The sequence below is a fragment of the Nyctibius grandis genome, chromosome 5 (assembly GCF_013368605.1).
Source record: "Nyctibius grandis isolate bNycGra1 chromosome 5, bNycGra1.pri, whole genome shotgun sequence".
Lineage (NCBI taxonomy): Eukaryota > Metazoa > Chordata > Aves > Nyctibiiformes > Nyctibiidae > Nyctibius > Nyctibius grandis.
Window position 1 is genome coordinate 54,353,627 of NC_090662.1, and position 14,114 is coordinate 54,367,740.

The 14,114-nt window shown below is 38.8% G+C and overlaps 1 protein-coding gene across 9 annotated transcripts in view; it reads right to left on the minus strand.

Moving 5' to 3' along the window:
- Nucleotides 1-2,729: 2,729 nt before the first annotated feature.
- The window catches only part of FGD6 (FYVE, RhoGEF and PH domain containing 6), a 77,324-nt gene continuing 65,939 nt past the window's right edge, over nucleotides 2,730-14,114 (minus strand). Inside the window, exons 17-21 of one of the 9 annotated variants that reach the window (XM_068400863.1) lie at nucleotides 13,962-14,064; nucleotides 11,860-11,987; nucleotides 11,015-11,143; nucleotides 8,648-8,705; nucleotides 2,730-5,834 (exon numbers count right to left, since the gene is read on the minus strand). In XM_068400863.1, the coding sequence (XP_068256964.1) occupies nucleotides 5,827-5,834; nucleotides 8,648-8,705; nucleotides 11,015-11,143; nucleotides 11,860-11,987; nucleotides 13,962-14,064 (426 nt within the window). In that variant the 3' untranslated portion in view covers nucleotides 2,730-5,826. Of the gene's footprint in view, nucleotides 5,835-8,556; nucleotides 8,706-10,649; nucleotides 11,144-11,175; nucleotides 11,599-11,859; nucleotides 11,988-13,961; nucleotides 14,065-14,114 lie in introns of those variants that run through there. The other 8 variants (XM_068400862.1, XR_011048196.1, XR_011048198.1 and 5 more) reach the window with 8 other exon arrangements.

Sequence of the window (14,114 nt, forward strand, 5' to 3'; positions counted from 1 at the left end):
CTGCGCCGCCGCGCCGGGGGTGGGCGGTGCTTTGTCCGCGCTGGCGTAGCCCGCGGGTCAGGGGGTGCCGTGGGGAGCACCGGGAGCTGAAGTGCCCTGGGCAGGTGGCAGCGGGCCGGGCCCTGAGGCGAAGCTCCCTCACGGGTGAGGAAACGCGGCTGTGGCCCGAGGCGTTCTGGCAGCCCCGCGGGCCTTACCGCGGCCACGAAGAGGCGAACTCGAGTCTCCAAATCCCCGCGGCAGTTCCCTGCGAGGAGTCAGGAATGTGCCGGCTTTGGACATCCCAGGCGCAAAGCCTTTGCTGTTGGCTTTGGGCAGCTCGGTGGGGTCTTCCCGCTGAGGCAACTACATAGACGAGACTGGCAGATTTGGTTTGAAATGTGCAACATGATGGAGGCATAAACAGGGCTTCGTGGCGCTGGGAGTTACCCTCACAGTTCCTGTAACAGTTCACCAGCGGTGTTTGACAGAGCTGGGTTTCTTCGCCAGCATGGCAGCAGCAAATGACTTCATTAAATGTCAGCGCTGCTCAGAACAGGGTTTGGAAAGGCAACGGGGAGCCTGGATGCTAAGGAGTGCGCTCCTGGCTGGAGCAGGACTTTCAAACAAGTGCCACAGGAAGAACTTACTGCTGGTCTGGCCATGTCTTGACATTTCATTTGGATGTTGTCTTAGCTAATCACTTAGTTTATTCTGATTATTTTAGTGACCTTGATTTTAATAAGAGTTTTATACTTTAAATATGTCCCTTTCCCCCCCTTCTCTTCCATCTGTTCAATGAAGATTGTATAGCTGTGGTTAGAGATCAGCAGGAACTTGCAAGATCATTTAGGCCACCGGGGCTGTATGCACAATTTCGTTATCTGAAATTCGTTTAGACCATTCTAAGCAATTTCTACTGAATCAGATGACATAAGAATTGGCATCTGAGAAGCAGATACGAAAAAAAAAAACCCAAGAATACAAGCAATTTATGTGTTAACATCAATAAAATCATTCACGCTCTTATCTTGCCAATTCCTTTACTGCTTTGCTTCCCACCCCCAGTCCCACAGCTGCATTTGCATCTGGTTACACTAGCGCAAGATCACTAAGTCAGTCAGTACTTGCAAGCATTTTTGATCAAATGCATTCCCAAAAGCCAAATGCAAATGAACCTTACGAAGAATTTTTAAATTGGAGCAATTAACTTGCTAAGCATTTCCTGAAAGTGTCAAATGCTCCAGCATGCTCAATTTACAGTACTTGTCGCTTCCCAAACTACCCTGAGCTGCACATCCACTTTCTAAATGAAGGAGCTTATTGCAGTTTAACAATTACCAAGGAATTTGCACCAAAGCTTATTTCAGACAAGTATTCTGATGTCCTCAATACAGCAGAAATGTCACTGTAACCAATAAAACATGTTTTGATTTTTCTTTCTTAGCAAGTGACCCAATTCATACTTGATGTGTATTACAAAGGCGCGTCCATGTAGCTGTGTCAGCCAGGATTACAAGAATCACATCCCTATGAAAAACATGCAGAGAAGCAAAACCCTTTATGCTGTTACTGCAAGTTATCAAAAAACTGCTTTCAAACATCTATCAGAGCAGAACAAGGAGGCAGCATAACTAACCTGACAGACAAATCTCTCCCTTACAGGCCCTGCTAAAATACTTATGCCAACAGAAATGGTGTGATTCAGCCATACTTTAATAGATACAGCAGAACTGGATTTTGCAGAAGGACTTATTAATGTAACACCCTTCCTTTGACCTTCACACAGATGTAACTCTCTTAATTCTTCAGTATGGTTGTTTCTTAGGATGCTTTCTTTGCCGTGGCTATGTCTATCTGTAACGATGTGCTACAGAATTTATTTTAAAAAATTTGCTAGAATATCAGATGCAGTAACCATTAAGAAGAGTAGGATGATGGGATTACTTTATTTTTCAAAAGACAAACAGGACCACAGCAGCAGGATAGGCAAATTCATGTATTTGTGGCTGAAGAGGGGGAGGTGAGTAAAAATCCTATGTCCTCACAAACATAAGACACTGGCATAGGGAGCCTAGTTCATTCCTGGGCTGATGAAGCTCAGACGGGCCATCGTTCCCCAGGGCTGGGAGGTGGCTTCAGGAGATACAACCCCACTGCTTGGTGTCCTATGGGTGGGACTTGCTCAGGAGCAATTTTTTGGATTGTTGCACTTTGTCTGCAAGCTGCATTCCAGCACAAGCTCTGTACCTGGTTCTGGAAGGGCTTTATAGAAAACAAACATCATGAACTCGCGAAGGCGTGGGCTTTTAGTTTGGGGGGCTGGGGAAGCAGGAACAGAAAGTGAAGAACCAGACAGCATGAGGCAGCTAAGCAAAGACCGGAGGGCAGAAAGCTGGAAATAATTTTCGTAGCAGACACCAGTTTTGGTAGTGAGAGTGTGTAGTGTTTCGGCTAACATGAACAAGATAATTCGCTTAAAACTAATGTTTCAGGTGGTCAGATCCAGCAGCAGCATCAGCCTGTGCACGCAGCCTACCTTGTCAGGCTGTTTTCTATTTGTAAGGGCAAAACATAGCAGGAATTTTAAAGCAAGACTGATGTGCAGGATAACGACAGCAAATTCTGCCATTTGAATATCAATGAATATACGAATTACATAAGACATAAAAACCTGAAAATATTAAAAAAAAAAGATGCAGTCTCAAGTAATGTGAATTTATTTATACAAAAATGATACATATCCACAGGAATATTTACAACAACCTTAAACTGTTTTCATTTACAAAATAAAGATTCTGTTCTTTCATTTAGACGGCACAATTTAGGACTGCTCCAAATAAAAGCCTATTTGGATGGTAAATACAGGGGACAGCAGTTATGGCAAACAAATGCATTGAATGTGTCTTTCCAAACATCTCTTTACGTAATGGTGTAATATACATAATCGAGTAATCAAGTTTCCACACACAAAAAATCCTTAGTAAAATGTGTTCCATAGCTGCTCAGCTATCCATTTGTTTTAAGTCCTTTGGGCACAAAAAATAGTTTTATGTTAAAGAGAATTCAGGATCCTAGAACGTTTCATTTATCCAAGAATAAAGATGCTAGAACTAATATTCAATGCTAATGTTTGTTTCATACTCTACTAACCAATCTTAAATTAATTATTAACTATAGATTCTTACAAGAAGAGGTAGCCAGGTGTTTAAAAACTTCTGGTCTTGTTTTAGTGTTTACTCAAATCAAGAAGCTAATACTTTACTTTTGATGGTAATGAATCAAAATGGGAGGCGAGCTGGACAAATAGGGTAAGTTTGAAAAGCAGCCATCTGAAAATGTTATGAAAATGCCTATGTTGTGGGTTCTTCACATGACACAAAGCACTAGTGCTAGAGAAAGAGGAAAAGAAATATTCAAACATGTTTATAAAGACAATTTATTTCACAGAGAATTATACTGCAATATGTGTACTATTGTTTTTAAGGCTCCGTTCCAACCTCTTTCTATCACATAAAGATTTTTTTTAATTGATCAGCTGCTTCTGGAAGAAGTCATCTGATTTTTACAGAACACTTTAAACTATTTTCTCACTCTGCACCAAATCCTTGAGAGGTAGTTTGACGCCACACATGAGGCAGAACTTGGGCACCTTACTCAGTACATGTTTTGACTTTTATTGCTCTGTTTTGCAGCAGGGAGATTGATATCAAACCATAAATGGAAATTAAATTAGCTTGCTCCTAGCCCAATTTCTGATTCATTTGTCAGTTCATATCTTTCCATCTTAGTTGGTGTACAGTCCCTATAAAAATATTAAGAAGCTCTTCCCTTTGATAATATCAACTGGAGGAGCCACATCACATCTATGTTACATTGGTATCAGTTTTGTTTTGGATACAGTAAAAACCATGTCAGAAATCACCCTGAAGAGACATGCTAATAGCTCACATGGCTTCAGTCAGCAGCTAGTTTTGAAAATTAGCCCTTTATATATAACAAGAGAAAAATATTCATTTACCACGTTTGTGTTAAAATGAAAGAGAATAAAGGCTTTGATCAGACTACCACTGAATTTCAAACACTACCTGGTCAAATCTCTAGTGCTCACAAGGGAAACAAGATCTACAGCCTTTAGTCCCTGATGCAGAAAGGTACTCTACTGAAATGCTTGAAGTCAATGAAATTATTTGTATACTTAATATTAAGCATTAGGCTTCCAAGCCTGCTACTAACTTAACGGAAGCTCTGGAAAATCAAGCTTCTTCAGAGCTATGTTAGTGTCTTAGACCTGATCTTGAGGTATTTACAGGAATAAGAGAATTTTGGTTTGCATTTTCATTCTTGGCCTTTCTGTGATGACTACTAACTATTCTACCATCTATTCTCTTTCCTTTGTGAGGGCACAGAATAGCTATTAACATGGATTCAAACTATTAATTAAAAGTGAATTACTCTTAATTCTGTTACTACAACTAGCTTGATTCAGAGGACTACTGAGAAGTGTTTCATAGAGTAAAATTAACTGGCTACATATGCATCACATTTGAGATCAAAATGGCTTCCTTTCATGTGTTTTTCATAGTTCTAGTTCCATTTATGCTATTACAGTGTTAAAAAATTTTCAAAAGTTAAATAGAATAAATGCACCAGAATCATCAGTAAGTATTTCCTAATGAGGTATACTGACAATTTTCTTAAAGAAAAAAAACCCCAAACACCTAAAACTGAATTGTGTTGTAAAGTGTCAAACAGAACAAATCATAGTGTAAACAAAAGGTATTTCAAAGAATGGTATACATTTCAATGGCATCGGCACTAAAAAAGCTGGGTTTTCTTGGTATGGCAATTCCAGTTTAAATATAATATTTAAACATATTTAAAATTTTGGGAGGGGGGGTGCATATATTTGTTTAATGTTCTTTGAACAATAGTTTATACAGTGTTTCATACTGCTTACAGAACTCATTTGACACAAAGTTTTGAAACAAGTAAGATATTTTGTCTTTTCCCTGTATATGAAAAAAAAGTATTTTTTACTCTGCTTTAAATTACTCCTGGAAACATAAAAGAAAATATATCCTGCAATTGTTTGAAGATAACTCCTTTAGTCTCTTTGGCATTTGTAGTACTGTAAAAGTTCTAGTGCCTTATGTCTGTAATTGCAAAGTCTGTTTTAAAATATTTTTCCCTTTGTTAATAATTGAACTGTACTTTGCAATTGCTCCTGTGATACAGAATTTGTTGTACTGTTTTAATGTGCTGGTATGCAAGATTTCAACTGCCATTCAAGGAAAGGAGCAGCAATATTATACAACTTTTCATGAAGGAGTTACATAGCCAACAAAGATCTAAAACCTTTGAAATTCCTATTCTGATCTGTTCTTGCTAAATTGCAAAGTGAGCATCAGCAGCTCAGGACCTATACACAAATCATGAGGAACGGTACAATTGCAACAGATTTGTTTTGTGTTTTGTTTTTTTAAATAAAGCACAAACTTTAGGAATATGTTGACCAACCACCTGCCATTCTGAAGACATGGGCACTTGGGACCTCACTGCAGACCTCACAAATAATTCTGACCATTAAAGTAAACATTAGAATTTAATAAATAACACATTTTGTATCAACACAGAGATACACACAATTCTTTAAAAAAATATTACTAAAAATGCAACAACTCCTAATCCTGACAAATATACAATTTTGTGTAGGCTGAGACGGCAGGATTCCGTTTCTTTAAACAGCTGCTGTACTCTGTTTTACTACCATCCTCAGACATTTTCCTCTGAACTTGCAGACACAAAGCCGACACTGCTATAATACGGTGCCTTCTTGAAAAGCTTCTATCCACCTATTAGAAAATTAAACAATGTTAGGAAGTTGCTGGTAAAAGCATAAATCGCACTGCTGCGACTAGCTAGAGATTCACACAAGAAGTACCATCATACTTCCATTACCAGTTGGTCTGTTAGTGCAAATACCAGAAATCTATCCAATGAGTCCAAACATACAACGCTTGCTAGAGGCCTATTAGGTATCAGTACAAGGCCAGAAGACAGAAACTTTTTTCCATACCTCTTCCGTACTGAAGTTACATGCATAAAGAACAGGTGAAGCTGGGGAATCAAATGCTCAAAAAGTAGGAAATGCCAAAGTTCTGCCAACTTTAATAACACGATTGCATACCTGTTAAAAAACCCCAATACTCCCTTCTCTTGTTTCACTGCAAACATGATCTGGGATGACTCAGGACACTACAATAACTGAGGCAGCCATCTGCATAACCCATGCACTCTGCTTTTGCAGCTGGCACAAGGGTATTAATGAAGGACTAGTGGGGCTGAGGGAGGAAGCCACAGGGCACATGGGCTGGGGGGAAGGATGCCTTTGCATGATGACAGAACTTCCCCATATGATCACACACAATACGTGCTACTACTGAATCACATATTAACAGATACCCTGCACATTATATTCATGAAAATACAACTGTATGTAAAGGGGGGGAAGTCACAAACAGCTGATCCAAGGTGACTCAAACTGGAAATTCAAAGTTAATATTCAGATACTTTTACCCCCTTAGCTGTGGTTTCTGTTCCTACGATTATGAGGGTGATAAACATCCTCAGCTTCTCAAGGATGCTGCAAAAGTTAATGTTTCTGAAGCACTCCAATGCTACACTGACAAATACAGTAAAAAATTGAGTAATTCTGTCTTCCAAGTGAGGGCTGAACTATGTGTATGTAAAGTTAAGGGGCCCACATACTGATGATTTTTCTTCCTGAGTGAAAATCCTGCAAGAACTGAATGAGACAAAGACTGTAAAGTTATCTTTGTCATGGAAATTAATATCTGTCTTTGTATTCACAGGGTATCTAAATGTTAGTCGCAGATGTTGGCACTTCGTTGCCCTGAGTATTTAACTTTGTAACTCTGTGTGTGTTCTTTGAACTCAAGCTTTTGGTATGAACATATTAAGCATGTATAAGTGCTCATGCCTGTCTGCATGCACAACTCAAACTTCTATCCCTTACTTTTTTAGGGCTCACTGTATTTTCCACTGCCATCTATTCATTAAAAATAACTAAAATGGAATACAAATACAAGAAATTCATAAACAGCTTATACATTGAACATAGTACTGGACTAACAAATTTAAAAGCTCATCAAAAAGTAAACGTGTTAAAATTTATTACTGCACTTACACAAATACATCAGATATTTCTTTTGTCCCTAACAGGAAAAAAATAGTGTCCACTGATGCAAACAGGCCAACAGGATATTCTTTGTTTTTCTTTTAATGCTATCAAAGCAGCATTTATTCTGGTGGTTCGGCATAAATGTCCTAAGGATATGAAATACTTGGAGAAAGCTTGCAATTTAAGGTACTTAATGTTATTCCTAGCCTCAGTAAAACAGAGTACGTCCAATTTCGAGTTTTCCTACTGATTACAAAACTTATTGTCTGAATAGGAAAACAACGCTATTGAATGCCTTGGATTTTTTTAGTTTTGTTTATATAGTACAAATGAGGACACAGTGGAAACAAGAGAACACTTAATTAACAAGGAAACATTTGTGTGCATCTGCAAGACAAAATACCCTCAAAAATCAAATAAAGGCTTCCAGATTTTGTGTGTAGAGAAGTGTCATTAAGCATGTTTTCAGCTGTCCTGAGTACTTTGTTTTTTAGAATATCTGTATTTGCACAAAATTATACCTGCAGCCATTCAAATGCTTAAGTATTAATAATGGACTAGGTAGTGCATGAAATCTATTTTATTAATGTAAAATTCACTTGGGAAAACTGCAGTGAAACCAGTCAGGTAAGCTAGGGATATAGGCAAGATAACTTAGATGTATTGCTTCCGTGCTCATTTCTAGTTTACTCCGTGATTCATAGAGCAAATGTTTTCTACTGATTAATGACCAAGCTTCTAGGTTATTTTATATAAAACACACACAATACATAAATTGATAAATATGACTCCAAACTCAGACACATCAGTAGGACTTGAAATGAAACAGCTTGTGTGAGTGTTCCTTGAATTCAAGGTTTTGGTCTGAACATACTAAGCATGCCTAAGTGCAGGCACATCTGCACACACACTTCAAACTTCTGTCCCTTACTTTTTAGGGTTAGCTTTATTTTTCAATACCATATATTCATTAAAAAATAACTAAAATTTACAACTGGAAAGAAAAAAAGGGACACATCAGTTAATTCTTAAAACACATTTTCTGGATTTCTCCAAAGGTAACATTCAATTTACACTTGAGCAGACAAGGGATAGAGGAGTGGGCTAAAAAGAAAGATTTCTTATTTTATCTCACACTTTTCCATTCTCCTACATTCATTCTTTTGCAGAGGACAGTCTGCTTCTTTATTTAAAGCATTTCAGAAGTCCTAATGAAACCGGGACCTTGTGTTTAAGTAATTTAAAAGTTTTATTTACATATTATATAATATGCATCTTTTGTACATATGCTTAATCTGTGAATATTAACATTCATGACTTCTGAAACATCTTCTAGAAAAAAGTAACAGAAATTAATTCAAATAGTTTCTTACTTTTGAGCTGAATGGGGATCATCTGCTTTGAATATGTAAAATAAAGTGTTTTTGTGCAGTAAATGGAACACTCTAGACTCTGAGTTTTCACCTTTTACTTCACTGACTGTGAATCCCAGTAAAGGCTGGCTCTCTAACGCTGCCACGTCCTATTTTATGGGGAAAAAAGCAGACAAGACAAAATTAGAGCTTGTAAGACATACTAAGGAATGCATGTAGACTTTATTCATGCACCACACCATTGCAACAGATTACACAACAAACAAGCTGTTATAAAGTCATGCAGAAAATGCTGCTTTTCATAGTCTCCATGCATGAATCAGGGAACAGGAAATAACAAAACCTCGTAGACTTCGACATTGCTGTTCCTCTTTTTATTTCCCTGATAACATCTACTTTGTCTTTCATTGTATAGTCTCATTGTTCTGCCTGTTAAGGACTTCTTATATCAAAAGATCGACTACCACCTGGCAGCAGACCAAAGGTCCATCCAGCCCAGTGCTCTCTCCAACAACCTTAGTAGGGAGTTTCCATGTCTTAAAAGTGACATGGGATGCTATCAGCGGCACTGAGTATGCTAAAAGGAGGAGCTATGGATGTAACCTATGTTCTCAAGCACCGGCGTCACACTCCAAATGTTTTTGATGGCTGAATTGGTTTTGCTTTCTGCTGCTGAAAATTAACAGGATGGGGGAAAATGTTGCTGAGTGTTCACAAGTGGTTGGCTAGGAAAGAGTAGCAAGAGAAGCTAGACCTTTTTACCTTCTCTTCATTTAATTTCAAAACCTGGCTCAAAAGGCAACTTTTTCCCTTCCTCATTCAGCTCAATTACTTCCTTTTTTAATACTCTTGTCTTTTAATTAATAAATACAATGCACATCATTTTTGGAAGGAAAAAAAATTCTTTTCATCCTCTGCAAATTCCAAACTAGCATTTTGTAACTAGGCAGGGTCCTGCAATGGTAATTGCCTCTACATTGAAACAAGAGTATCCCATGAAAGTAGCATTTCTTGATACTGGAAAACAGACAAGTAAGGCTTAAGCATTCTGTTTTACTATCTTAGGTCTTTATACCACTAATAAGAGGTCTTTTTACCACTAATCTTTATATCACTTGGATCAAATATAAGTAGCTTAAGTGGGGTTTCCTAGCTAAGGTCCACACTGGACCAGCCATCACAGCCTTCTCTTGAGACTCTCCAAACAATGTCTCCTGCAATGGCTCATCAAGATGAAAAATAAGGACAGATATTCCTTAGTTTAAAGAAAATAGGAAAGCGATAATTTTGTGATTGTGAGGTGCAAACTGAAGCTCCTCTGGAAGGCTGATATCTCAGAGGAAGCCCAGCAAAAGAAAATAAGGTGACTCTCACAGAATATGCCTTTCTTTACAGTTGCCAAAGTCTCCTTTGCAACTGCCAGAAGAGACACAATGCTCTAAAATATTTTTTAAATCTTTGCAAAAGTAATTGTTTTGTACATAATTATTTAAGATATGTTTATAACTACCTGTTTTTTTTACTATTGCCAATGCTGTGGTAGAAATAACATCACAGGTTCTGGACATAATTCAGAAGTGCTAAAATAAAGGTTGGCACTACAGCAGGAACAACCCAGGAACAAATCTGAGCACAAACCAGGAAATAACTAGAGTGGGGGTGGTGTAGGGGTGAAGAAGGGTAATTCTTTACAGGGTCAGGATAGGTTGGGCCTTATATTTTGAAAGAAAGTAAGGGATAGCAATACCTTTAAACAGCTGCTTTGGATATTTTGCTCTTGAAAGCTATTAGCAAACTATAACATGTAATACAAAAAAGCAAAACCCAAGATCTACCAGTGCTACAATACATCCATATATGTTGCAAAACATTATAAGATGCAATAGAAGTACATCCTCAGCACACACTGGGATGTGCAGAGCTTATATATATTGGTTAGAGATTATTCCACACTGCAATAGAACTACACATTCTAAATAAAAAAGCAAATGCCATTAGACAAGATGCATTTCTTATTTTCTACTGCAGCAAGAATACAGTTTGAGGAGAAGTCAAGAGATTTAGTTTGCTCATTTTCCAAGCATTCAAAATACCTTATGGAACTGCGGAACAAAACACTTTTGGATGCTTTATAATGTTGGCTTTGCCACTAGTCCAGTGCGATGCATCTAAAGAGACCCCCATGTATCCAACTGACTCAGAACATACCTACAACTGTGCAATGGTGTGCAGTGCAGAGATACTCAAAGCTAGGTCTGGAATCAGAAACAGCATAGCTGTATCAGCATATTATGGTACCAAGCTCACTGGGCCTTTTCAAAATCCTACATCGCAATCAGATCCATTACTGTAAGATGATCTAATTTTATAGCTTGTTTCTAGATCATAAAAATAAACAGTTTTATTACAAATACAGTATTATCATCAGATATTTGATTTCTAATATGTAGGCGCTTACCTCACTAGCAGCATATGTGTATAGCACCTTATTTTTTATAACAAACCATAGGTGTTTCCACGGTTTCTTACTGCCCTTAGATCTGTGTAGGTAGCCACTCATTGTAGAGTCTTCTGTGTTTGCTGAAACCTGAAGTGGGAAAAAAACCCCAACACCCAAGAGTTATGCATCTGTCCAGGTTTTTGCAGTACAGCTTTTTTAAAACAGATCTCCAGAAACATGTCCTGTCAAAGACTCATATTCTTACCTGATATCAAGTTAATGTTGCTAATTAACTCAGATGGCTGAAAGAAAAATGATTTTGCCTGCCACCATCTATCTGGTCTGGAAGAGAGGTTTCTGCAGTCACTAAGGGTTGGAACTTAAATTGGATGCAACAGGACAAGAGAGGGCTGAAACACTGAGGACAATGTACAGCTGGAGAACACACATTCCTATATAAGAAGAAAAATCACTTCCTCGCATTCCCAAGACCTCCAGTGTAGGCAGGCAGAGTTTAGCTCTACCTTTCCTAATCATAAGTCAAGAGCTGAGTTGGTGTAGGAGTCTTCTCAGACTGTTGGTGCAGAGGTAAATCACAATTCCTTGAAACACAGGGAAGCAAGAAAGAAATTACAATTCTGACTATCTCTCTGAATCACAGTCTCACAGGTGATTATGCAGTTTATGTACTGCTTCATAGTTCAGGTCCCTGCCCATATAAAACTAAGGTCCAAACCACTATTACAGGCAAATTTTGACTTTTGATTCTAGAGAAGATGGCTAAAATATGGATTTTTTTTTCACTGTTAATATTGACGACATAATAGCAACAATGCATTACCTTTGACCAATAAAGCACTTACTTCTTTGAGGGCTGCAGGAATTTTTTTCTGCTTTCTTCCAGAGGGAATACTATGTAATACTGTAGACAAGGCACTTGATGGAGATTTATGGTTAACTGGGGATCCGCTCTTAGGAGTGCACTGGTTATCTAAAATGCATAGGATGAATATATTGCTTTCATGTCACAGATGACTAAACACAGGCCGTCTTGGACTTCTTTTCTAAAAAGCAGCTGATACTTTTATTCTGATTACAGTACTTCAGATTAACACCTAGTCACATTAAATTCAGTGCTGAATTAACTTGTCAGTATTATCATCAACACCATGAGTTAGAATCTCCCAAATCACAATCAGGCTAAAAAAACTACAAGAAATTTACAACTAAATGGATTGGTCTAGTTTGTTTTCAAAGTCTGTCTTCTGATGCTGAAATACCCTTGCCCATGCATAGGGTGAAAATTCAACTCTTAAAAACCACACCAAGTTTTTAGAAATGTCCTTTGCAGTAGTGTCTGTGCTTTACTTCTGTTCCCCAACTCTCTTGTCCTTCAGTTCTCTACACCTGTTATCTTCTCAGCTTTTCTCAGTATGGATGCTGTAGGGCTCCTCTTCAGCACACACTTCTGGAGATTCCCATGTCCAGAGAACACGCTGTCTTTCTCCACTGCCATAGGCAGTTCCTTCATCTCTGCTGGAAGACTTCTGCAACACTCCACTCCTTTAAAATCCCCTTTTCTAGCAACACCCACCACTATTTTACAGCCCAGCCTGGAACGAGTAGCTTCATTAAGTCTACTTCTAGAGTTGTCCCTAAACATAGTGATGCTCTGAAATAATGAGCAGAGCAGGAGAGTAACTGGATTGCCAGCTGTACTGCACCTGCTCTGCAGCTCTTTCCCCAGCTAAATTACCTGCAATTGCCTGCAGCACAGCAGCCTCTAGTGCCCAACGCAGAGACCTGCAGGTGGTCCAGACAATCCACCTTCCCCATCATTACAGGCTCCCATCACCACTTCAAGGGTCATCAATGCAGATTTCCACATCCCCATGACAAATGTCACCCCTAGCATGCTGGAAGCCATAGCTTGATTATTTCACTGGGGCATCACAGATTTGCTGATACCCTAGAGAGCTTGTGTTGAACTGGAGCCTCTCCCAGAGGGAAGGGCAGCAAACCGTTTCAATCCCTGCTTATGGCTCGTTTGTGTATTTTATACTAGTCTTTGGACAGAATTCAGAGCACGTCTTGTGAGATGGGACTGGATTCCCACCTCACTGGGAGGTGCCTCCATTGATTTTACATTCGTTTCTGCATAGTGATATGAAGCTCCTTCAAAGAGACAGACTTGAGTTCTCTCAGGATGAGAAGGCAACTGACCCTGGACCTCCTCTCTAAGCAAATGTTATTACCACCAGGCTATCTAACTCTTACTTGCCAGCAAGCATCAGTAGTACCATGTTCTCTGAAAGTGTTTCAATGAAAATAGCTCTAGCTGTGGTGTTTTACATGGAAGTGTTTTACATTGAAATCCATGTTGCCAGTGTGCAGTAGACAACGGTTAGGAGTTTGCCCTCAGAACTCAGGTGCAGATATGCCAACTTCTTGAATTCCAGATGAGCTGAGGCTTGAGGCTGAAGAGACTCAGCTTCAGTAAGATGAAGGCCTATGTCTTTATAGAGCCCCAGAACTTCAGCTATCTCGGCAGCCTAGCTGGCAAAAATGAAGTTTACAGGCATGCAAGTCACAGAGAGTAAAAGTACACATGAACCCACTGGGAGGTCATGATAAGCTGCAAGGACTTCAATGTACAATTGTACCCTGTGATTAATGAAAAGCAATGTAACACTAGTTATCTCAAAAAGAAAGCAGCGTAAGCTACAGTGTCATTACCATAGGGCAAATGCACGCATTTTTCTGGAAGGAAGAGCCAATGTATTGCAAATTCACTTCCCAGCTTACTCCATAGAAACTTGGTTGGGCTCTTACAAGTTCAGATGCCTGTCGCTTTTCAGGCACTAGCAGAATTAGGCACTTGAATCCAGAAGTAAAGATGAGGCACAGATATACCATGTTAATAAGGGCCACAAAAAATAAGACAGTTTGTGAAGATTTTCTTTACCTTGTTTCTGTAGCTCCCTGAAGCAATGATCACATACCCTAGCTGGCTGGTTTTTCATATAGTCTAAACCATGTTTATTTGATGAACAAGCTTGACAGACAATCTGGAAACAGATAAAAGCATTATTGTACATGGTGTGCACCTGCAAATCAC